This window comes from Rhinoraja longicauda, chromosome 1 (assembly GCF_053455715.1).
Source record: "Rhinoraja longicauda isolate Sanriku21f chromosome 1, sRhiLon1.1, whole genome shotgun sequence".
Taxonomy (NCBI): Eukaryota; Metazoa; Chordata; class Chondrichthyes; order Rajiformes; family Arhynchobatidae; genus Rhinoraja; species Rhinoraja longicauda.
The window spans coordinates 142,655,354-142,680,134 of NC_135953.1; the positions used below are offsets into that span (position 1 = coordinate 142,655,354).

The following is a 24,781-nucleotide window of genomic DNA, read 5'->3' on the forward strand; positions in this document are numbered from 1 at the left end:
ACCGCACTTTTGCGGTTGCAGCTCCTAGACTGTGGAACAGCATCCCTCTCCCCATCAGAACTGCCCCCTTCATCGACTCCTATAAGTCCAGGCTCAAAACCTACTTCTACTCCCTAGCGTTTGAGGCCCTCTGAGGGGGCGCTGTGAACTGTTTATGTATGTGCTGTTATGTTTGTGTGCCATTGTATGTTCCTTCTTAGTACCTGAACTGATGTACAGCACTTTGGTCAACGTGGGTTGTTTTTAAATGTGCTATACAAATAAAATTGACTTGACTAAACTGGCGCCTTTGTTTGCGTACTCCACTTCAGTCACCCACTCCTTCTCCCCAGAGATGCTGCCTGACCCGCTGAGTTACTCCTGCATTTGGTGATATCTTCGGTTTGTACCCGCATCCGCAGTTATTTTTCTGCACACTTCAGATAAGCGATTTCAAGGAGTGGTCCATCTTGTTCCTCCAGTATCTTTGGGCAATACCTCTCCTACCAGCTGTGCCACTCCTCGCATCCGTCACCATCAGCGGTTTCCTCCTCGACTCTCCGGTCTTCGTGGCGCGAGCTTCTCCCTGCGGGCGGCGGTTGCGCTCCCGCCACAGCCGTTTCTCGCAGCTTCGAGCGAGCGAGCGAGGCGCGCGCCGCCGCACAGACGGCAGGGAAAGGAAGGGAAGGGAAGGGAAGGGAAGGGCCGCCCGCGGGCAGCCGCCCACCCATCGGGTCCACTCACGCACCGCTCCACAGACGGCCACCCACCGGGCAGCCGCCCACCCACCGGGCGTCCGCTCACCCACCGGGTCCGGCCACCCACCGGGTCCACTCGCCCACCGGGTCCACTCGCCCACCGGGTCCGGCCACCCACCGAGTCCGCTCACCCACCGGGTCCGGCCACCCACCGAGTCCGCTCGCCCACCGGGTCCGCTCGCCCACCGGGTCCGGCCGCCCACCGGGTCCTCAGACGGCCACCCACCGGGTCCGCTCGCCCACCGGGTCCGCTCGCCCACCGGGTCCGCTCGCCCACCGGGTCCGCTCGCCCACCGGGTCCGCTCGCCCACCGGGTCCGCTCGCCCACCGGGTCCGCTCGCCCACCGGGTCCGCTCGCCCACCGGGTCCGGCCGCCCACCGGGTCCGGCCGCCCACCGGGTCCGGCCGCCCACCGGGTCCGCTCACGCACCGCTCCACAGACGGCCACCCACCGGGTCCGCCCGCCCGCCCACCGGCTCCACAGCCGGCCGGCTGCCCGCTTCTTCCCTTTTCAGGATCCAGTCTGCCAGCTGTGCCGTTCGGCTGACTCTACCATATACGTGCCAAAGATACTAGAGGAACAAGATAGACCACCCGGCCCTAAAGACCAGAGTCAAGGCCCGCGCATGCGCCCCTGGCCCCGCCGCCGCGGGCCTGGTGAAGGCGGCGCAACCAACAACAGCCCGGCCTGGTGGAGCCCGAGTACACGGCAGCGGGCAGGGATACCCCGGCCTGAGGAGTCCGAGTACACGGCAGCGGGCAGGGATACCCCGGCCTGGTGGAGCCCGAGTACACGGCAGCGGGCAGGGATACCCCGGCCTGAGGAGTCCGAGTACACGGCAGCGGGCAGGGATACCCCGGCCTGAGGAGCCTTTACACGGCCTGGTGCAGCAGCCCAAGCACGGTAGCGGGCAGCGGGCAATCCCGGCCTGGTGCAGCCCCTGGACGGCCTGGCCTGGTGGAGCCCGTGGACAGGGCAGCGGGATAGCCCGGCCTGGTGGAGCCTCAACACGGCAGCGGGCAGCGAGATAGCCCGGCCTGGTGCAGCCTGCACACGGCAGTGAGATAGCCCGGCCTGGTGGAGCCTATGGACACGGCAACGAGATAGCAGGATAGCCCGGCCTGGTGGAGCCCGTGTACAGGGCAGCGGGATAACCCGGACTTGTGGAGTAGCCCGGCCTGGTGGAGCCCGTGTACACGGCAGCGGACAGGGAGAGAGAGGAGGGCTGTGAATCAGGGCGAGCGAACAAGAGAAGGCAGTGCAAGGGCAAGGATAATCAAAGCAAGGCCACAAGCACAGTCAGTGCAAGGACAAGGATAATAAGGACAAGGACAGTCAGTGCAAGGTAACAAGACAAGGAAAATCAGTGCATGGCAACAAGGAAAGTCAGTGCAAGGTAACAAGACAAGGAAAATCGGTGCAAGGAAAGTCAGTGTAAGGTAAGAACGGAAATCAGTGCAAGGCCAATTCAATGCAAGTTAACAAGGAAATCAGTGCAAGGCGACAAGGAAAATCATTGCAAGTAACAAGGTAAATCAGTACATGGTAACAAGACAAGGAAAATCAGTGCAAGGTAACAAGACAAGGAAAATTAGTGCAAGGTAACAAGACAAGGAAAATCTGTGCAAGGTAACAAAACAAGGAAAATCAGTGCCAGGTAACAAAACTAGGAAAATCAGTGCAAGGACAAGCACAGTCAGTGCATGGTAACAAAAAAAATAATAGTGCAAGGTAACAAGACAAGGAAAATCTGCAAGGTAACAAGGTAAATCAGAGCACGGTAACAAGATAAATCAGTGCAAGGTAGTGGGACAAGGAAAATCTGCAAGGTAACAAGGTAAATCAGTGCAAGGTAATAGGACAAGGAAAATCAGTGCAAGTTAACACATTAAATCAGTGCAAGGTAACAAGGTAAATCAGTGCAACGTAACGACAAGGAAAATCAGTGCAAGGTAACAAGACAAGGAAAATCTGTGCAAGGTAACAAGATAAATCAGTGCAAGGTAACAAGACAAGGAAAATCAGTGCAAGGTAACAAGACAAGGAAAATTTGTGCAAAGTAACAAGGTGAATCAGTGCAAGGTAACAAGACAAGGAAGTCTGTGCAAGGTAACAAAACAAGGAAATCTGTGCAAGGTAAGACAAGGAAAATCAGTGCAAGGTAACAAGACAAGGAGAATCAGTGCGAGGTAATAGGACATACAAAGTCAGTGCAAGTTAACAAGGAAAACCAGTGCAAGGTAACAATGAAAATCAGTGCAAGGTAACAAGGAAAATCAGTGCAAGGTAACAAGGAAAATCTGTGCAATGACTAGCAAAGGCAGTGCAAGGTAACATTAAAAATGATACTAATACAATGTGAGATGGAAAACCAAAACTGGTGCAAGGTAACAAGAAAAAGCAAGGTTAGGTTTTCCCCTCAAACTTTCCCAATTTGGTTGTGCAGACCCACAGGGGCTGCAGATCTCAGCGAGAAAGGCCCTCAGAGGCAACTGACAGCTGATCAGAAACATCTCCAGATTCAGGAACAGTTTCTTCCCAGCTGTTACCAGGCAACTGAACCGTCTTCTCACCAACTAGAGAACGGTCCTGACCTATCATCTACCTCATGGGAGACCTTCAAACTATCTTTAATTGGACTTTATCTTGCGCTAAACGCTATTCCCTTTATCCTGTATCTGTACACTGTGGACGGTTTGATTGTAATCATATCGTCTTTCCGCTCACTGGACAGCACGCAACAAAAAAGCTTTTCACCGTACTTCAGTGTGCGACAATAATAAACTCAACTAATAAACTAATCGGAAACTCATGACAAAGGTAATCAGTACTGGATTAACTCCATCGATCAGTAGCATTTCTAGCTACACAATTCATAACTGTTCAATCCTTTTTAGTTTAGAGATTCAGCGCGGAAACAGGCCCTTTCGGCCCACCGTGTCCCTGCCAACCAGCGATCCCCGCATGTTAACACTATCCTATACCCACTAAGGACAATTTTTACATTTGCCTAGCCAATTAACCTACATACCTTTACGTCTTTGGAGTGTGGGAGGAAACCGAAGATCTCGTAGAAAACCCACGTAGGTCACGGGAAGAATGTGCAAACTCTGTATAGACAGCACCCGTAAACGGGATCGAACCTGGTTCTCCAGCGCTGCATTCACTGTAAGGCAGCAACTCTACCGCTGCACCACTGTGCCGCCTACTATCACTATCCTACACACACTAGGAACGATTTACAATTTGCACCGAAGCCAATTAACCTACAAACCTGCACGCCTTTGGAGTGTGGGATGAAACCGGACCACCCGGAGAAAACCCACACAGTCACAGGGAGAACGTACAAACTCCGTACAGACAAGCACCCAGTGTCTGGATTGAACCGGAGTCTCTGGCGCTGTGAGGCAGCAACTCTACCGCTGCACCACTGTGTTACCCATAAATGCTCTGTACCTTTGGAGCATCTAAGTCAACGTGGTTTGAATGTGATGATGGAATGAAAATGCTGGAGTAACTAAGCGGGACAGGCAGCATCACTGGAGAGAAGGAATAGGTGACGTTTAGGGTGAGGATCCTTCTGAGGCAGCCTGAGAGTGAGAGCCCCTGACTCCCAGTCTGAAGAAGGGTCTCAACCAAAGAAGGCAGTGGAGGCCAGTTCACTGGATGTTTTTAAGAGAGAGTTAGATTTAGCTCTCAGGGCTATAGGAATCAGAGGGTGTGCAGAGAAAGCAGGAAAAGGGAACTGATTTTGGATGATCAGCCATGAATCGCGGTGCTGGCTTGAAAGGCCGAATGGCCTACTCCTGCACCTATGACTATGTTTCTATGACTCGAAACATCACCCATTCCTTCTGTCCAGAGATGCTGTCTGACCCACTGAGTTACTCCAACTTTTTGTGTCTGTGTTCGGTGTAAACCAGCATCTGCAGTTCCATATCTAATGATATCCAATGACTTGGCCTCCACAGCCATCTGTGGCAATGTTCCCTCTGTGACCGCGTGAGTTTTCTCTGGGTGCTCCAGTCTCCTCCCACATCCTACTATGCAGCTTTGACAGTAGGTGCAGGAGGAGGCCATTCGGCCCTTCGCACCAGCATCACCATTCACCCTGATCATGGCTGATCATCCACAATCAGTACGCCGTTCCTGCCTTCCCCCCATATCCCTTGATTCCGCTCAAAGATAATAGAGCAGAGCAAGATAGACCACTCGACCCTAAAAATCGTAGTATGTCATGGCGCCATTTTAGTAGACAGAAACTTGCAGAAACATTTAAAAAGAAAAACAAAAAATTGTGAATTGATAGATGAGGTCTATTCTGCATTCTAATGGTATCATCACACATACTGTTCCCCCACAGCACTGATTACACTGCGAGAGGCATAGCGAATGGCGGGTTTTGCTTTCTAAAATGGCAGACGTTACGCTCCTTTGCGTACTACACTTCAGTATAGGCGATTTTAATGGAGTGGTTCATCTTGTTCCACTAGTATCTTTGATTCCGCTAGCCCTAAGAGCTCTATCTAACTCTCTCTTGAATACATCGAGAGAATTGGCCTCCACTGCCTTCTGAGGCAGAGAGTTCCACAGATCTCTGGGTGAAGTTGTAGGTTGATTGGCTTCTGTGGAGAGCCAGATGCTTCTTTTCTATTTCCCCGTGTCGTTCTGGGAGAGGATGGGCAGACTGGGAAGGATCTTCTCCCTCCGGAGGCTCCTGCTCCTGGTTCCCGGCTGCACCCTCGGCCTGTTCCTGGCCCTGCGGCTGCTCAGCGTGTCCAAGGTGGCAGGGCCAGCAGAGGGCCCGGGCCGGCTGATCTTCATGTCCCCCTTCGGGAAGCTGGCCGGCGGCCACGCCACTGCCAGCCCGGCCACTACTCCGGCCTGGAGCTGGAGCCGGTCTCCCCGTGGCCGGTGCAGGAGCTGGGAGCGCCAGGGGCAGTGGGCAACGCGCTGGTGCTCCACAACCTCAGCACGCAGGAGGTGATCTCAACCGCGCTGAAAGGTGGAAGCACCAGTTGGTCTCAACCGCGCTGAAAGGTGGAAGCACCAGTTAATCTGAACCTCGCTGAAAGGTGGTTGCCATGGACGCTGCTGTGGTCCGAGCAGAAGGAGCGGTCCGATGCTCCCATCTCCGAGCGGTAGGAAGGTTCATGTTCTTAGCTCACAATTGAACTTGGGACCTCCTTTAGCCAAATTACCAGAGACAGGGACAGGGAAACCTTGTTCGTGGTGTTGGCTGACGGCAATGTGAATTCACTGCCCGCCATTGAACCGTGCGGGGAAGTGGCCACAGCTGGGTCGGTTCACCAAGTGCCAACCCCCGAGCCAGGCTGATGATGGGAAATGGGTAGTGGTACATTGTGGGACTGAATGACTTTTTGCGATAATGAATTAGACGATGATGATCATTGTGCGGTTTCTCTCAAGTCAAGTCAAGTCAATTTTATTTGTATAGCACATTTAAACACAACCCACGTTGACCAAAGTGCTGTACATCAGTGCAGGTACTAAAAAGGAACATATAATAGAACACAAACCTAACAACACAGACATAAACAGTTTACAGTGCCCCCTCAGAGGGCCTCAAACGCTAGGGAATTGAAGTAGGTTTTGGGCCTGGACTTAAAGGAGTTGATGGAGGGGACAGTTCTGATGGGCAGTGGGATGCTGTTCCACAGTCTAGGAGCTGCAACCGCAAAAAAGCGCGGTCATCCCTGAGCTCAAGCCTAGGCCGCGGGACAGTCAGTAACCCACGTCGGCCAACCTGAGGGACCTGGTGTTTGAGTGGTGGGTTAGAAGATTTAGTGGGGAAAGCCCGTTTAGGGCTTGTAAGCAAATAGGAGGAGCTTGAAATCGATTCTGTACCGTACTGGGAGCCAGTGGAGAGAGGCCAGAATCGAGGTGATGTGGTCCCTTTTACGGGTACCCGTCAGGTGTCTTGCTGCGGCGTTTTGGAGCAATTGCAGGCGGGACAAGGATGATTGGCTGATCCCAGTGTATAGGGAGTTGCGGTGGTTCAGGCGGGAGGAAATAAATACGTGGATGATTTTTTTTTAGTCTGGTCCTAAGACCTAAACCCATTGTTACCAACCAAGGCTGGGTTGTTGCACTCTGGTATTACTTGCCAAGCAGTTTTCTCTCGATCGTTAGCAGAGGGGTGCACAGTCAAATGGCACTTGCATTCCAATAACCCAGGTATTGATGCCCAATTTGTGTAGGGCCAAACATGTTGATCTGCTTCTTCAATAACAAGGCAGTAGTGGAGGTTTCTTGATGATTGTGCAAACTATTTTCAACTGGTCAACTAATGAAGAGCAGTTGGCGAGAGGAATCGAAGGACCAGCCAAGTGACAAGTATGTTATTACCTGAAAGTAGACACATAATGCTGGAGTAACTCAGCGGGACAGGCAGCATCTCTGGAGAGAAGGAATGGGTGATGTTTCAGGTTGAGACCCTTCTTCATTACCTGAGCAGATAGGAAATTGAACTTGTGACCTCCACCGGAGTCAGAGAGGGAAACAAGCAGAAGGTGGCCACAGCCAGGGACCCCTGAGATAGTCATATGGAAAGCAGACGTGGCTGTGGTGAAAGATTGGACTTGGGGAGTCAGCATGGTGCATGGTGTTGGATAGACTGATGGGACTGAAGGCTAATAATCCCCAGGGCCTGATGGTCTGTATCCCAGGGTACTTTTGGGGAAGTGGCTCTAGAAATCGTGTACGCATTGGGGATCATTTTCCAATGTTCTATGGATTCAGGATCAGTTCCCGTGGATTGGAGGGTGGCTAATGTTATCGCACTTTTTAAGAAAGGAGGGAGAGAGAAAACGGGAAATTATAGACAAGTTAGCCTGACATCAGTGGTGGGAAAGATGCTGGAGTCAATTATAAAAGAAGAAATTGTGGAACATTTGGATAGCAGTAACAGGATCGTTCCGAGCTTTACGTCCCAGCATGGATTTACGAAGGGGAAATCATGCTTGATTAATCTTCTGGAATTTTTTGAGGATGTAACTAGGAAAACGGACAAGGGAGAACCAGTGGATGTAGTGTACCTGGACTTCCAGAAAGCCTTTGATAAGGTCCCACATAGGAGATTAGTGGGCAAAATTAGAGCACATGGTATTGGGGGTAGGGTACTGACATGGATAGAAAATTGGTTGGCAGACTGGAAACAAAGAGTAGGGATTAATGGTCCCTTTCAGAATGGCAGGCAGTGACTAGTGGGGTGCCGCAAGGCTCGGTGCTGGGACCACAGCAATTTACAATATACATTAATGACTTAGATGAAGGGATTAAAAGTAACATTAGCAAATTTGACACAAAGCTGGGTGGCAGTATGAACTGTGAGGAGGATGCTATGAGGATGCAGGGTGACTTGGACAGGTTGCGTGAGTGGGCAGATACATGGCAGATGCGTTTTATTGTGGATAAATGTGAGGTTATCCACTTTGGTGGTAAGAACAGGAAGGCAGATTATTATCTGAATGGTGTCAAGTTAGGAAAAGGAGAAGTACAACGAGATCTGGGTGTCCTTGTTCATCAGTCACTGAAAGTAAGCATGCAGGTACAGCAGGCAATGAGGAAAGCTAATGGCATGTTGGCCTTCATGACAATAGGAGTTGAGTATAGAAGCAAAGAGGTCCTTCTGCAGTTGTACAGGGCCCTAGTGAGAAATTTGGAGTACTGTGTGCAGTTTTGGTCTCCAAATTTGAGGAAGGACATTCTTGCAATTGAGGGAGTGCAGCGTAGGTTCACTAGGTTAATTCCTGGAATGGCGGGACTGTCGTATGCTGAAAGATTGGAGCAACTGGGCTTGTATACACTGGGATTTGGAAGGATGAGAGGGGATCTTATTGAAAATATAAGATTATTAAGGGATTGGACACGCTAGAGGCAGGAAACATGTTGCCAATGTTGGGGGAGTCTAGACCCAGGGCCCACAGTTTAAGAATAAGGGGTAGGCCATTTAGAACAGAGATGAGGAAAACCCTTTTTCACTCAGAGTTGTAAATCTGTGGAATTCTCTGCCTCAGATGGCAGTGGCCAATTCTCTGGATGCTTTCAAGAGAGAGTTAGATAGAGCTCTTAATGATAGCAGAGTCAGTGGGTATGGGGAGATGGCAGGAACGGGGTACTGATTGTGAATGATCAGCCATGATCACAGTGAATAGCGATGCTGGCTCGAAGGGCTGAATGGCCTACTCCTACACCTATTGTCTATTCTGGTTCTGGTTGATTCCTGCGCAAACACCTAATAAGTGGTGATCTTGCGCAGGTCGGAGTGAGTAGAGTTGAATTTTGAAGTGGGCCTTTGTGACCAAGTTGAGGAGATCTAGTTGCTCAATCCCCTTTTTAAATGACAGAACAGCGCGTGTGTTGGGTGGTAACATGTTCCATTCCCTTATCGTCCGAGGGGAAAGGGAATATTGGTAGCAATGTTTATTGAAATTTAGCGAGTTGATGATGTTTAATGGCAGTTGGTGCTCTGGAATGACGGGAGATTTGATGGCGTGATTTTGTGAATCTCTTTGTAAATTGCAATGTCTTAGCCTGATTCTTCTTATGTTTTATTGGAAGCATTTGTGGGAAAAAAACATGACAATTTTGTAGCTTTATGAACAGCTTCAATTTTAAAACTTTTCAAAAAGGGCATTTAATTAAAAAGAGAAAGAAGTAAAAGAGAAATAAAAAAGAGAAAAGAATAAAGGGGAGATATACCCACCAACCCACCCATGTGCCCGCTCACGCAGCCCTACGAGTGATTTTGAGTTGTGTTCAAATATTGTATTGTTCGAGAAAATCAATAAAAAGTGACCATATTTTTTTTAATTGCTTCAGTTTGTCATTTGAGATAAACCTAATTCTCTCTAAATGTAATGTGTCCGTCATTTCTGTAATCCACATCTTCACTGGAGGAACTTCAACACTTTTCCAGAATTTAAGTATGAGTTTTTTTGCTAATATTAGTCCATGGCCGACAAAGCGTCGCTGAAAAACAGTCAATGTACTACATGCTTCTGATATTCCCAGTATTATCAGTTTTGAGTCTGGCTCTAATGGGATTTTCAGAATATTGGAGAAAACGTTGAATATTTCCGTCAAAAAACTTTATATTTCTGTACATAGTACGAAACTATGGATTAAAGTGGCTCCTTGGAATTGACACTTATCGCAAAGAGGAGAAGCACTGGGGAAAATGTTGTTCCGTTTGGTTTTTAAATAGTATAACCTGTACAGCACTTTGAACTGTATCAGGTAATGTCTGGCATTTAAGGAGCAAGTTTGGATATGTTGTAAGCATTCGTCCCATGTATCATTGGAAATTTGTTGACCCATCTCATCTTCCCATGCACGCCTGTAAACCTCAGATGATGGGGAGTTGATGTTTAGAAGAACATTGTAAATGTAGGATATCAACTTCTCTGTATCTGCATGTCTATTCAAAGATTCGTCAAGTTTATCTGAACTTGCAGTGTTGTAGTCTTGCATGTATGTTTTCACACAGTCCCTAACCTGAAGATATCTGAAAAAGTTATTTGTATTAGCCTGATTCTGCGGAGGTCTAGGATTTCCCATCCGAGAGAAGTCAGCATATTATTCACGCTTGATTTGCGCTTGTAGTCAATAGACAATAGACAATAGGTGCAGGAGTAGGCCATTCAGCCCTTCGAGCCAGCACCGCCATTCAATGCGATCATGGCTGATCACTCTCAATCAGTACCCCGTTCCTGCCTTCTCCCCATACCCCCTCACTCCGCTATCCTTAAGAGTTCTATCCAGCTCTCTCTTGAAAGCATCCAATAAACTGGCCTCCACTGCCTTCTGAGGCAGAGAATTCCACACCTTCACCACTCTCTGACTGAAAAAGTTCTTCCTCATCTCCGTTCTAAATGGCTTACCCCTTATTCTTAAACTGTGGCCCCTTGTTCTGGACTCCCCCAACATTGGGAACATGTTTCCTGCCTCTAATGTGTCCAATCCCCTAATTATCTTATATGTTTCAATAAGATCCCCCCTCATCCTTCTAAATTCCAGTGTATACAAGCCTAATTGCTCCAGCCTTTCAACATACGACAGTCCCGCCATTCCGGGAATTAACCTAGTGAACCTACGCTGCACGCCCTCAATAGCAAGAATATCCTTCCTCAAATTTGGAGACCAAAACTGCACACAGTACTCCAGGTGCGGTCTCACCAGGGCCCGGTACAACTGTAGAAGGACCTCTTTGCTCCTATACTCAACTCTTGTTATGAAGGCCAACATTCCATTGGCTTTCTTCACTGCCTGCTGTACCTGCATGCTTCCTTTCAGTGACTGATGCACTAGGACACCCAGATCTCGTTGAACATCCCCTCTTCCTAACTTTGTCATTACATACAAAGCGAGCTGCTTGGCGTTGTACTTTCTCTAGGGTGATCTTCTTGTTGTTGTTGAAGGGATCCAATACAGCTCCACAATACTCCAATTTGGGCCTGACCAAAGACTTGTAGGCGTTCTCTTTGACGGATGTACTACATGTGTGGAAATTAATTTTAAGTAGGCCGAGCGTTCTATTTGCTTTGTTAGAAATTTGACCAATATGCATCACCCAAATTATTCTTTGCTTAATTCGATTCCTAGATATGGGTGATGGTCGACAGCAAGTAATGTATGGCTACCCATGTTGTATTCCAATAAAAGTGGTTTAGTCTTGTGTGAGACATGCATGGTATGCCATTTGGTTGTATTGAATGACATCTGCCAGGTTTCCCCCACTCACAGAGAGCATCCAGATCCTTCTGTAAGGACAAGCTGTCTTCTGGTGTTTTAATTTCTCTATAAATTATGGCATCATTTGCGAAGAGTCGAACTCCGGACGAAACTGCATTTGGAATGTCATTCATATACAGTAGGAATAGCAATGGACCCATGACATTCCCCTGTGGCACACCTGATGTCACAGGAGTTTCAATAGACGTCTCTCCCTCCAAGAGAACTCGCTGGTATCTCCTTGTCAAAAAGATCTCAATCCATTTTATGAGGTTGCTGTGTATTCCTACATGGTTGAGCTTGAACAGGAGCCGCTTGTGGGGAACCTTATCAAAAGCCTTACTGAAGTCTAATATAATCAGGTCAGTCTGCCCTTGTTATCGAGCGACCTGGCTAGGTCATCGATGAGTCCCGCCAGTTGCGTTTCACATGATTGACCCTGTCTAAATCCATGACTTTGTGTGAGGGGGCAGTGGGAGAAAGAGATTGGACATTGTTAACTCTGTAGGAAGGAACTGCAGATGCTGGTTTAAACCGGAGATAGACAGAAAAACCTGGAGTAACTCGGCAGGTCAGGTAGCATCTGTGGAGAGAAGGAATGGGCGGCGTTCCTCCCCTCTGCCACTTTCTCCCAGACGGCGCCCTGCCAGGTGCGGGCCATGCAGGCGCGTGGTGGCGGTTTGAGGTGTTTGTGACGTAGGCGTGCGTTGCCAGGGGCGGGACCGGCGTTGCCAGGGGAGGGGCAGGCGTTGCTAGGGGCGCGGCTGGGGTTGCCCTGGGCGCAGACGGTGTTGCCCGGGGCGCGGCCGGCGTTGTCAGGGGCGCGGCCGGCGTTGCCAGGGGCTCGACTGGTATTGCCGGGGCGAGGCCGGCGTTGCTGTGGCGGGCCGGCGTTGCCAGGGGCGCGGCTGCCATGCCAGGGGCGGGGCCAGTGTTGCTAGAGGAGGGGCCGGCGTTGCCAGGGCGTGGCCGGCATTACTAGGGGCACGGCCGGCGTTGCTATGGGTTGGCCGGCGTTGCCTGGGGCGGGGCCGGCGTTGCCAGTGTGGCTGGGGGCGTGGCGTGCGTTGCCAGGGCGGGGCCGGCGTTGCCGGGGTGGGGCCAGCATTGCTAGGGGTACGGCTGGCATGCTAGGAGCATGGCCGGCGTTGCTAGGGGCACGGCCGACGTGGCTATGGCGCGGGGAAGGCAGCGTCAGTCAGGGCTGCTGCGTGCGACCATGCAGAAAGGCAGATGAAATGGGCGTCGCTGCGAGCCCGAGCGCCCAGCCATATATTAATGGCGTTGGCTGATGGTGACATCGAGATGCAACGTTGAATGGCTGCCGGCCATTGAACCCTGAGCGGGGAAGTGGCCTTGGCCGGTTCGGGCCGGCCTGCAGATGGGAAGCGGGCAATGGTACATTTCAAAATTTAAATAGAACAGGTTGACTTTCCGCAGGGACCAATTCATGATGATTATAATCATCCTGTGGTTCCTCACCATATAAGACCTAAATCATTCCAAAGAGGAAGACAGGTTCTAAGGAGAGTAGGAGGCAACCGTGGCTGACAAGGGAAGTTAGGGATGGAATAAAACGAAAATAAAAGATATATAACACAGCAAAGAGTAGCGGAAGCCAGAGGATTGGGGAAACTTGCGTAGGACAACAGAAGGTAACAAAACGGGCAATATGGGCTGAAAAGATGAAGTACAAGGGGAAGCTGGCCAAGAATATAAAGAAGGACAGTAAAAGCTTCTTTAGATATGTTAAGAGAAAAAGGGTACCAAAGTCAAATGTGGGTCCCTTGAAGGCAGACACGGGTGAAATTATTATGGCAGAAGAGTTGAACACGTACTTCGGAGCTGTTTTCACAAAGGAAGACACAATCTCCCAGATATACTGGAGGACAGAGGATCTAGGGGGGTAGAGGAACTGAAAGAAATTTGCATTAGACGAGAAATAGTATTAGGTAGACTGATGGGACTGAAGAATGATAAATCCCCTGGGCCTGATGGTCTGCATCCCAGGGTCCTCAGGGACGTGGCTCTGGAAATAGTGGCCGCATTGGTGATCATTTTCCAATGTTCAATAGATTCAGGATCAGTTCCTGTGGATTGGAGGATAGCTAATGTTATCCCACTTTTCAAGAAAGGAGCGAGAGAGAAAACGGGGAATTACAGACCAGTTAGCCTGACATCGGTGGTGGGGAAGATGCTGGAGTCAATTATTAAAGAGGTAATAACGGTGCATTTGGATAGCATTATAAGTCCAAGTCAGCATGGAATTATGAAAGGGAAATCATGCTTGCTTAATCTTCTGGATTTCTTTGAGGATGTGACAAGTAAAATGGATGAAGGGGAGCCAGTGGATGTAGTATATCTAGACTTTCAGAAAGCCTTTCCCACACGGGACATTGGTGAGCAAAATTAGAGCACATGGTATTGGGGGTAGGGTTATGGCGAGTCTGGAGGCTTGTACTTTGTTAAAGAAGTTTATTGCGGCAGCAATATTCAATTACAAAGGATAACAAATGAGATTACAGACAACCATTAACTCAAACTGTTCACATCGAAGTTCTCTTCCCACTGCCTGGTTTTTGGGCCCCAAAACCACCACCTGACCTAGCTGGCCAATCAGCGGGTTCGACTCTCAGGACCAATCCCTATGGTCGCACCACCATGTGACCTTGCTGGCCAATCCGAGGGTTCGACTCTCAGGACCAATCCCTATGGTCGCTACAGGGTGTTGACATTGGTAGAGAATTAGTTGGCAGACAGGAAGCAAAGAGTAGGAGTAAATGGGTCCTTTTTAGAAAGGCAGGCAGTGGCGAGTGGAGTGCTGCAAAGCTCGGCGTTGGGGCTGCAACTGTTTACCATATATATTAATGATTTGGATGAAGGAATTAGAGGTAACACTAGCAAGTTTGTGAATGACACAAAGCTGGGTGGCATTGTGAACTGCGAAGAGGATGTTAGGAGGTTGCAGGGTGACCTGAACAGGTTGGGTGAATGTGCAGATGCATGGCAGATGCAGTATAATATAGATAAATGTGAGGTTATCCCCTTTGGCGGCAAAAACAAGGAGGCAGATTATTATCTCAATGGTATAAGAAAATAACTGCAGATGCTGGTACAAATCAATTTATTCACAAAATGCTGGAGTAACTCAGCAGGTCAGGCAGCATCTCGGGAGAGAAGGAATGGGTGACGTTTCGGGTCGAGACCCTTCTTCAGACGTCTGAATTTGTGAATTTGTGGAATTCTCTGCCTCAGAGGGCAGTGGAGGCCAAATCACTGGATGGATTTAAGAGAGTTAGGTAGAGCTCCAGGGGCTAGTAGAATCAAGGGATATGGGGAGAAGGCAGGCACGGGTTACTGATTGTGGATGATCAGCCATGATCACAATGAATGGCGGTGTTGGTTCGATGAGCCGAATGGCCTCCTCCTGCACCTATTTTCTATGTTTCTATGTAAATCCACCATCACCGACTGGTGTCGATTGACAATTATTACTTCCCAATCAGTCGTGTCTCACTTCTTTTAGCAGAGTGAGGGCGGTCACGGTGACGCAGCGGTAGAGTTGTTAGAGTGAATGCAGCGCCAGAGACCCAGGTTTGATCCCGACTACGGATGCTGTCTGTACAGATTTTGTATGTTCGCCCCGTGATCTGCATGGGTTTTCTCCGATATTTCCTCCTTTTTCTCCTTCGGTTTCCTCCCACACTCCAAAGGTCCCTAGTGGTGTAGGATAGTGTTAAAAATTGTCCCTAGTGGGTATAGGATACTTCCAGTGCAGTCCCTGGTGGACACTTCGGAAGCGATGACCACAAGATACAATCAGTCTAAAGAAGGGTCTCAACCCGAAACGTCACCCATTCTTTCTCTCCTGAGATGCTGCCTGACCTGCTGAGTTACTCCAGCATTTTGTGAAATAAATACCTTCGATTTGTACCAGCATCTGCAGTTATTTTCTTACACCACAAGATACAAGAAGCCATTGGGCGTTTTCCAATGACCAAGGTATTGATGCCCAATTTGGGTATTTGCATCATTCAGCCTGGGTGCAGATCGGAGAGAGGAAAAAACAAGTGACAAAGAGCTACATAAGTGACAAGATTGTGTGCAGTGTTGGTCGTGCCATTACAGGAAGTATGTGGAGGCATTGGGGAAAGCGCTTAATGCAGCCTGGATTAGGAAGGGGTTTTGCGTATAAGGAGGGATCGGATAAATTTGGATTGTTTACTCGGAGGTGTCTGAGATTGAAGGGAGACCTGATATAAAACATCTGGGAGGTATAAATAGAGTCAGTCAGAACCTTTTTTCCTCAGGGTTGTTATGAGAAAGACTGGTGACAGAAAAGGGCTGTGTTTAAAAATATGTGTGAGTTTTTTTTACTGTGGTAGAAACATAGAAAGTAGGTGCAGGAGGAGGCCATTTGGCCCTTCGAGCCAGCACTGCCATTCATTGTGATCATGGCTGATCATCCACAATCAGTAACCTGTGCCTGCCTTCTCCCCATATCCATTGATTCCACTAGCCCCTAAAGCTCTATCTAACCCTCTTTTAAATTCATCCAGTGAATTGGCCTCCACTGCCCTCTGTGGCAGAGAATTCCACAAATTCACAACTCTCTGGGTGAAAAGGTTTCTTCTCACCTCAGTTTTAAATTGCCTCCACTTTATTCTTAGACTGTGGCCCCTGGTTCTGGACTCCCCCAACATTAGGAACATTTTTCCTGCATCCAACTTGTCCAGTTCTATTATAATTTTATACGTCTCTCATCCTTCTAAACTCCAGTGAATACAAGCCCAGTCTTTCCTCATATTACAGTCCAGTCATCCTAGGGATTAACCTTGTGAACCTACGCTGCACTGCCTCAATAGCAAGGACGTCCTTCCTCAAATTAGGAGACCAAAACTGCACACAATACTCCAGATGTGGTCTCACCAGGGCCCAATACAACTGCAGAATGACCTCTGCTCCTATCCTCAAATCCTCTCGTTATGAAGGCCAATATGCCATTAGCTTTCTTCACTTCCTGCTGTACCTGCACGCTTACTTTCAGTGACTGGTATACTAGGACACCCAGGTCTTGTTGCACTTCCCCTTTACCTAATCTGACACCACTGAGATAATCATTTGTCTCCTTGTTTTTGCTGCCAAAGTGAATAACCTCACATTTATCTATATTATACTGCATCTGCCATGCATCTGCCCACTCACTCAACCTGTCCAAGTCACCCTGCAACCTCCTAACATCCACCACAGTTCACACCTCAGTCTTAAATGGCTTCCCCTTTATTCTTAGACTGTGGCCCCTTTCCAATCCGGTGGACGCCTGGAACACACTGCCGTGAGTGGAGATGGAGTCAGATACGATGGTGACATTTAACAGGCTTTTAGATGTGCAGGGATTGAGGGATATGGATCACATGCGGGCAGAGGAGATTAGTTTTTTTTTATTTTTTAATATTTTTTATTTTTGAAAAGCATATGTACAAATAGAAATAAAAAAACACATTTGTTACAAAGTTCTTACATAGCTTCAATTTTTAGATTTTTGAAGAGAGAAAGTAAAAATAAAAAAAAACCTATAAACTTGGGGAGAGAGAATAAGAGGGTTAAAAAAAAAAAGATCTAACAATAAAAATTAAAGGGAGTAGATCCGGGAGACAATAACCACAGTTGTACATCCAACCCCTAACTCTAGTTTCAACTTTTAATATAATTTTTTTATTTTAGTCCTGTGCCAAACCCATTTACTTTTCTAAAAATTCAATAAATGGAGACCATATTTTTAAAAATAACTCAGGTTTGTCGATTAAGGCAAACCTTATTTTTTCCAAATGCAGGGTCTCTGTCATTTCCGTAGTCCACATTTTAATTGTGGGGGTTATTGGTTTTTTCCAAAATTTAAGTATTAATTTTTTCGCAGTTATTAGACTGTAATCAAGAAAATGTACCTGACTTGCTGTAAAATTTGTAGTATGTTCTGATAATCCTAATATAATTAATTTTGGATCCATATCTAATTTTTTATTAATAACTTTAGAAACTATTTTAAAAATCTCCAACCAGAAGTTTTGCATTTTTATACAAGTTACGAAAATATGAGTTAAGTTAGCTTCTTGAAATTGACATTGATCACAAATAGGAGAGATACTAGGAAAAATCCTATTTAATTTCGTCTTCGAATAATGTAATCCATGTATTATTTTAAATTGTATTAAGGAATGTCTAGTATTCAATGAACATTGATGTATATGTTGTATATCTTGCCTTATAAATTGATTCAATTCGTCCTCCCATGCTCGTCTATAAGATTCTGATGACGGAATGTCAGTGTCAAGGAGAGTATTATAAATAAAGGATATTAATTTATTTGAATTATAATGTCGATTCAGGCATACATCAAGTGTTTCTGGACCTCTAAACTTATATTCTTGCATGTGTGATTTTACATAATCTCTAAGTTGTAAATATCTAAAATAATTATTAACATGTAATCTGTACTTCTGCTGTAAATCCTGAAAAGAAAGAAAAGTTCCCTTATGATAAAGATCTCCCACCCTTTTAATTCCATAACTTTTCCATTGAGCAAAGCCTCTATCTAAGACAGACGGTTTAAAAGAAGGATTATTCGCAATAGGAAGGAAAACAGATAATTTACTCAATTTTAACGTAAGCTTTAATTGTTTCCAGGTACGGATAACACTGTGTATAATGGGATTACCTCCATATGTTTTTTTATTTAAATTTATTGGAGCTAAGAGGATCGCACCAATATCGAATGGTAAACAATCCTCTTTCTCCATCTTTAACCAATCCGGTTGTTGATCAGAATCATCCAACCAGCAGGTTATATTTTTAATATTAACCGCCCAATAATAAAATAAAAAATTAGGTAAAGCAATTCCTCCATTAATTTTAGACTTACATAGATGTCTTTTATTTATTCTATGAGTCTTGTAGTCCCAAATAAAATTAGTAACAATTGAATCAATTTAAAAAAAAAACTTTTTTGGAAGATAGATCGGAATTGCTTGAAATAAATATAGTAGCTGTGGAAGAAAGATCATCTTTATAGCATTACTACGACCAACTAATGATATAGGAAGTGTTTTCCAAAATTGGATATTTCTGTGTAATTTAGTGAGTAAAGGAGGAAAATTTAATTTAAATAAAGAAGTATATTTCCTAGTCACGTAAATTCCAAGATATTTAAACTTTTCATAGGCAATTTTAAAAGGAAATTGTTGAAGTATGGCCGGATTATGCTCCATTATTGGCATAATTTCACTTTTGTACCAGTTAATTCTATAACCTGAAAATGAACCAAATTGAGTTATGAGATTTAATAAATTCGGGATGCTAATTTCTGGCTTTGTAATATATATTAATACATCATCCGCATATAAAGAAATTTTATTGGTTGTATGTTTAGTGTTATAGCCATGAATATCTGAATTTGATCTAATACTCTCCGCAAGTGGTTCTATAATAAGGGCAAATAGAAGCGGTGATAGTGGACATCCTTGTCTACAACCCCTAGATAAATGAAATTTAGATGACAGCATTTGATTAGTTAATATTCTAGCTGTTGGGGATGTATATAAAAGTTTCACCCATGAACAAAAATTTTCACCTAGTTGAAATTTTTCCATCACTGAGAAAAGATAGGGCCATTCTACTTGATCAAATGCTTTTTCAGCATCTAGCGAAATGATTGCTAAATCTTCATTTAATAGTCTATTTGAATAAATTATATTGAACAAGCGTCTCAAGTTGAAAAATGAATATCGTTTGGCTATAAAGCCCGATTGATCGGGGTGTATCAATTTATCTATAAATACACTTAATCTCTGAGCTAAGATTTTCGCTAATATCTTCTGATCAGTATTTAAAAGAGCTATTGCCCTATACGAACCAGGGTCTTCAGAATCCTTATCTTTTTTAGGAATAAGGATTATTGTTGATTCAGTCAGAGTTTGTGGTAATCTCTGTTGTTTAAAGGCGTGACTATATACAGTTTGCAAACGTGGAGAGATCAAATCACTAAATTTTTTATAAAATTCATTATTTAAACCATCAGGGCCAGGAGTCTTCCCATTTTTCATGGATTTAATGGTCTCTTCAACGTCTTTCATAGTTATTTCTGCGCCCAGTAAATTTCTATCACTCACATTCAAACCAGGAAGGTTACATTCCTGCAAAAAGTTTTGCATCTGCGCAGAACTATCTGTTATTTTTGATGAATATAATGACTGATAAAATTGCAAAAATCTCTGATTAATATCCTTAGGTAATTTAAGCAAATCTCCATTTTCTGATCTAATTTTATGAATTGTAGAATCATCTTCTAATTTACGGAGTTGACGTGCTAGCAATTTCTGTGGTTTATCTCCAAATTCAAAATGTTTTTGTTTAGTATATTGAAAAAGCCTTAAAATATGAGCTGAGAGAATATAATTTAACTTATATTTGAGAGCTGCAATTTTATTATGTATTTCAATAGAGGGAGCGATGGCATTTGTTATGTCTAACTGTTTTATCTGACTTTCTAGGTCATGTTGTTCAGCCCGCTTCCTTTTATTTTGAGACGCTTGAAAAGCAATAATACATCCTCTCACAAACGCTTTAAATGTTTCCCAAAGCAGGGACGCAGGTGTTTCAGGAAGGTCATTTGGGTAAAAACAAGTTTCAAATTGCGATTTAAGATAGTCATAACATGCTTTTTCATTTAAGATTTGCGGATTAAATCTCCAATTAGTCTGTTTCCCCGTTACTCCTTGGAGTTTTACCCTAAATGTTAAAGGGGCATGATCGGATATAATAATATTATGATATTTTGAATTATACGTATAAGGAATAAGTTTGGAGTCCACCAAGAAATAGTCAATTCTTGAATAAGTTTTATGCACTGGTGAATAAAATGAATACTCTCGGCCTGAAGGATTATCAATCCTCCAAACATCTTTTATATTTGCACTATTTATATAAGAGTTTAATAATTCACACGACTTGGATTTTGTTTTCCTTTGAGTTGAAGATCTATCCAAATAAGGATCTAATGTACAATTTAAATCTCCTCCAATTATCAAGTTATATTGTCCAAATTCTGGAATGGTATTAAATATATTTTTTAAAAATAACGGATTATCAGAGGAGATTAGTTTAACCTGGCATCATGTTTGGAATGGTCATTGTGGGCCGAACGGCCTGCTCTTGTGCTGTACTATTCTATGTTCTATCATAATGAACAGTTACGAATAAACCTGTGACCTCACGATGAAGGAAAGTTCATTGAGAAAACAGTATGCCCAGCATACTGAAATGTCATGCCTTGGAGATGACATGGAATCTTTTACTATTTGATTATTTTGCTGGGGTTTAAGTAATGGAAGCTACTTCAGTGAGTGTGTGTGTAAGTCAACTTCAAAACACCAATGTCACGTGCATTTGCAGAAGAGGTAATTTATCTAATTTACCAAATATCCCTCAGTTTTGTTCCCAGTATTTGTGAAGATAGAATTTATTAAAAATTATTATGTTTGATTGAAATATCACTATCTGGTTGCACTATCTAGTTTGAATAGGATTCCTTATTGCCCGTCTTGGTTGATTCTCCATTTGCCTGTATAGCTTTGCAATAATGTGAATCACTGCTGCAATTAAACTCACTACAGGCAGACTTTATGTTTCAGGTCACAAATGAATGTGCTAAGTTATATTGTTTAAATTGTTTTTCTTGTTTTCCTGCATGTTGCTTGTATATTTGTGCTACATTCTTGATAACTATCAATCAGATCATGTATCAATGGAAAGCGGAAGCTCTATAAGTTATGATGACCCTCAGTTTTGCTTAACTGGCCCAATACTAAATTATTACTATTTCCAGTACATAAGGGGAGAGGGTACAGAGGAGATTTACTAGAATGTTGCCTGGGTTTCAGCACTTAAGCTACAGAGAGAGGTTGAACAGGTTGGGTCTTTATTCTTTGGAGCGTAGAAGGTTGAGGGGGGACTTGATAGAGGTTTTTAAAATTTTAAGAGGGACGGACAGAGTTGACATGGGTAGGCTTTTCCCTTTGAGAGTGGGGAAGATTCCAACAAGGGGACATAACTTCAGAATTAAGGGACAAAAGTTTAGGGGTAACATGAGGGGTAACTTCTTTACTCAGAGGGTGGTGGCTGTGTGGAATGAGCTTCCGGTGGAAGTGATGGAGGCAGGTTCGATTTTATTATTTAAGAGTAAATTGGATAGGTATATGGATGGGAGGGGATTGGAGGGTTATGGTCTGAGAGCAGGTAGATGAGACTAGGTCAGAGAAAGTGGTCGGCGTGGACTGGTAGGGCCAAACGGGCCTGTTTCCGTGCTGTAATTGTTATATGGTTATATGGTTATAATTTTAACAATAAAGAAAAAGTTCAATTTCCATCTAAATTGATCATCACAAATTGTGGTGCATTTTGTCATATGTTTTTTCATCTGCTGACATGTAAGGCTGACATGTGTAATTGGGTAGAACAATTACCTCGAAGATTGTCTAAACGACAGTTGTTCATTATTGAAGAGGAATTTGTGTAGTGTCTTTGAATTGGATATGTTGCCAGGGTGCAGAGCAAAACTCTCACACACATTGGATATATTGAGGGGATAGATACACCAAAGGACAGTATTCATTGTTTGGGCTTGAGACCACCTTGTATTTAGAATGGACATGCAAAGCTGCATGTTGCAAGATTACCAACAGCCCCCTTGCACCTGTCTTACAATGAGTGGGTTTATTGGCAGCAAAAGCAAGATGAAGATAAGGGTTTTCCTAGCTTTTCTAGTGGGGAGTTTTCTTTTATTGCAAAAAAGGTGTGTTGGAGATTTTGGGAAGTGTCACTTAAATCATTGAATATTGTTCTAGATTTTTGCATATGTGTCTTCTTCTTGCGTTTGAGGCAGCAAAAGTTATGTAACGCCCTCCAGGCGCTGTAGCCAGTGCAATGTGCTGCTGTTGCATATGTGTGAAAAGTTTTTAGGATGTTTTGTCCAAAGTGGCTGCAAATTAATGAAAACAGTTGCTGAACTGACCAGGTTGAAGTGTTCTTTAGTTGTTTACATGTTTCTCAGGCAATCCCGAAAGGAAGAAGGTGTAGTGTGCCCCTCTCTCCAATATTTAATGTTCATATTTTATGCTTATTTCTTCTCTCACAGAGTTATTCCATTTGTGTGGAACTCTTATAATAATTATCTCGCATTTGGAAATGGGTCAAGAGTTAACCTTTTCAATCCAATGATTGTAAATCTTTGAAATTCTCCATCCTAAGGTGCATGGACCAGTCTTGATCAAAATTGATCTCTTCTTCATTGCATGCATCTTGAGACAATTTTATTCTGTAAAAAAAATACAGCTAATTCCAGTACATTATATTCTAAAAGCCACAAGCAGTTTCTTGGGTAATACTTTCATCTGTTTCTCAACAAAATTAAACATAGCAAAATACCAAACAACCATTGATTCCTTGCATTGGCCGTGTTTATAGTGGGCACATTATACCTTGATAGACACAAATGTTGGAGTATCTCAGTGGGACAGAGGCAGCATCTCGAGAAAGAAGGAAAGGGTGACATTTCGGGTCGAGACCCTTCTACAGACACTATACCTTCTTCCTTGCCAAGTATCACGATGTACGTAACACAAAGCAGTTGGAAGTTAAAGAACTGGAGATTGTGGTTTATTATGGTTCATTTGTCAGGGTTTGGTATTGTTTCCTTGGGCGTGAGGCTGACACTGGATGTATATAGTGTTATGTGATGGGGTTGGAGTTCCCCTGCAGTACTTTGTTGTCTCCAATTGTGCCATGTAATCAGTTGGACGCTGGATGTCTGGGAAGACTCAACCTGAACAACATCCTTTACACTACGAAACGTACTGGCCTTAATTACCCACTGAAATTAAATTCCCGAGCCTGAAACTGGGAAACCTTTGCCAACAATAACCGTGATGTTAGAATAAATAAAATCGAGGTGCGTTTGAGTGAATTTTAAGTTTACACAGAGACTATGAGAATTAATTTTATGCTCATGATTGAAGGAAAAAGTTAATGTAATGTGAATGGAATTTCACCCCTGCAGTGAAACTCCACAAACTTTGTTGCTGTATCGATGTTGGTTTCGGTGTGACTTTTTAATATTACGTTACAGATGAATTGCTTCAGCTATTTCAGCAAAATTGGGAAATCACAACCGCAGCCTAAATTCATGTCCTGCAGAAGACGATCAAGAAGGAATGGATGGAGTTGGCCGCTGCATCCATATCAACTACTTTGTTGGTTGCTCTACCTATACAATTTCATTGCCATATTTGGGATTCTTATCCCATTTATTCCAGTTAACTGGTCATATGCTGTGTACATTGTATCCTTTTCAATACAAGCATGAAACTGGATTTTAAAATGCTTTTTCGGGAAGTAGTTGCCATTACTCTGCAGCCTCAGTGTTTTCAGTTCAATGTTGCATGTTGATAAATCGCCTCTTGCACCGTAACTAATTCATGAATAGAATAATAAATCTTCAAAATTTAAATGGTGATTTAAAGCAGGCAGTCATATTTGTGTAAAATGTACTGAAAGCATTTTATAATTAAGATTTTACAAGAGGCTACAGGTATAGACTACAAATAAATAATGTTAAAATCAAATATGATGTGAGAATTGTCCATCAAGAAAGATGAAAAACTGACTAAACAGTCACAGAGTGCTGGAGTAACATAGTGGGGTCAGTTAGCATCTCTGTAGAACATGGATAGGTGACGTTTCACAGAGTGCTGGAGTAACTCAGCGGGGTCAGGCAGCATCTCTGTAAAACATGGATAGGTGACGTTTCACAGAGTGCTGGAGTAACTCAGCGGGGTCAGGCAGCATCTCTATAGAACATGGATAGGTGATGTTTTTGGTCGGTGCCCTTCTGCAGACTTTGCAAACCAAAGTCTGGAATTCCTTGTATTTATAAGGAAAAGTTCTGGAAAGTTTGCTGAAGCTCCCCTTTACCTTCAGGAAGGTGGTGAAGTCTGAAGTCTTATATAGGACATTCCATTAAATCAGCTTGCATCAATGATCAAGCAGCCAGGAACTTTGCCGCCATTGACAAGGAGGGTGATGTGTAAAACCACAGGCCTCCTACTCTCCATCTCCTGGTCAGTGTAGTTCTCCTCGTTACTTTAACTTCTCAGCCCCTTACAGACCCCACTGGCCACTAAAATGCATTGGACTGTGCGAGCATTCAGCAGCAGAGTTATAGCACAAGGGAGCATCA

The 24,781-nt window shown here is 44.6% G+C and overlaps 1 protein-coding gene across 1 annotated transcript in view; it reads left to right on the forward strand.

Annotated features, from left to right (window-relative positions):
• The first annotated feature begins 1,839 nt into the window (after nt 1-1,839).
• Nucleotides 1,840-24,781, forward strand: part of LOC144601095 (palmitoyltransferase ZDHHC1-like) — a 54,165-nt gene continuing 31,223 nt past the window's right edge. The window contains exons 1-2 of the mRNA XM_078413034.1: nt 1,840-2,177; nt 23,672-23,884. Of these exons, the coding sequence (XP_078269160.1) occupies nt 23,672-23,884 (213 nt within the window). The 5' untranslated portion in view covers nt 1,840-2,177. The remainder of the gene's footprint in view (nt 2,178-23,671; nt 23,885-24,781) is intronic.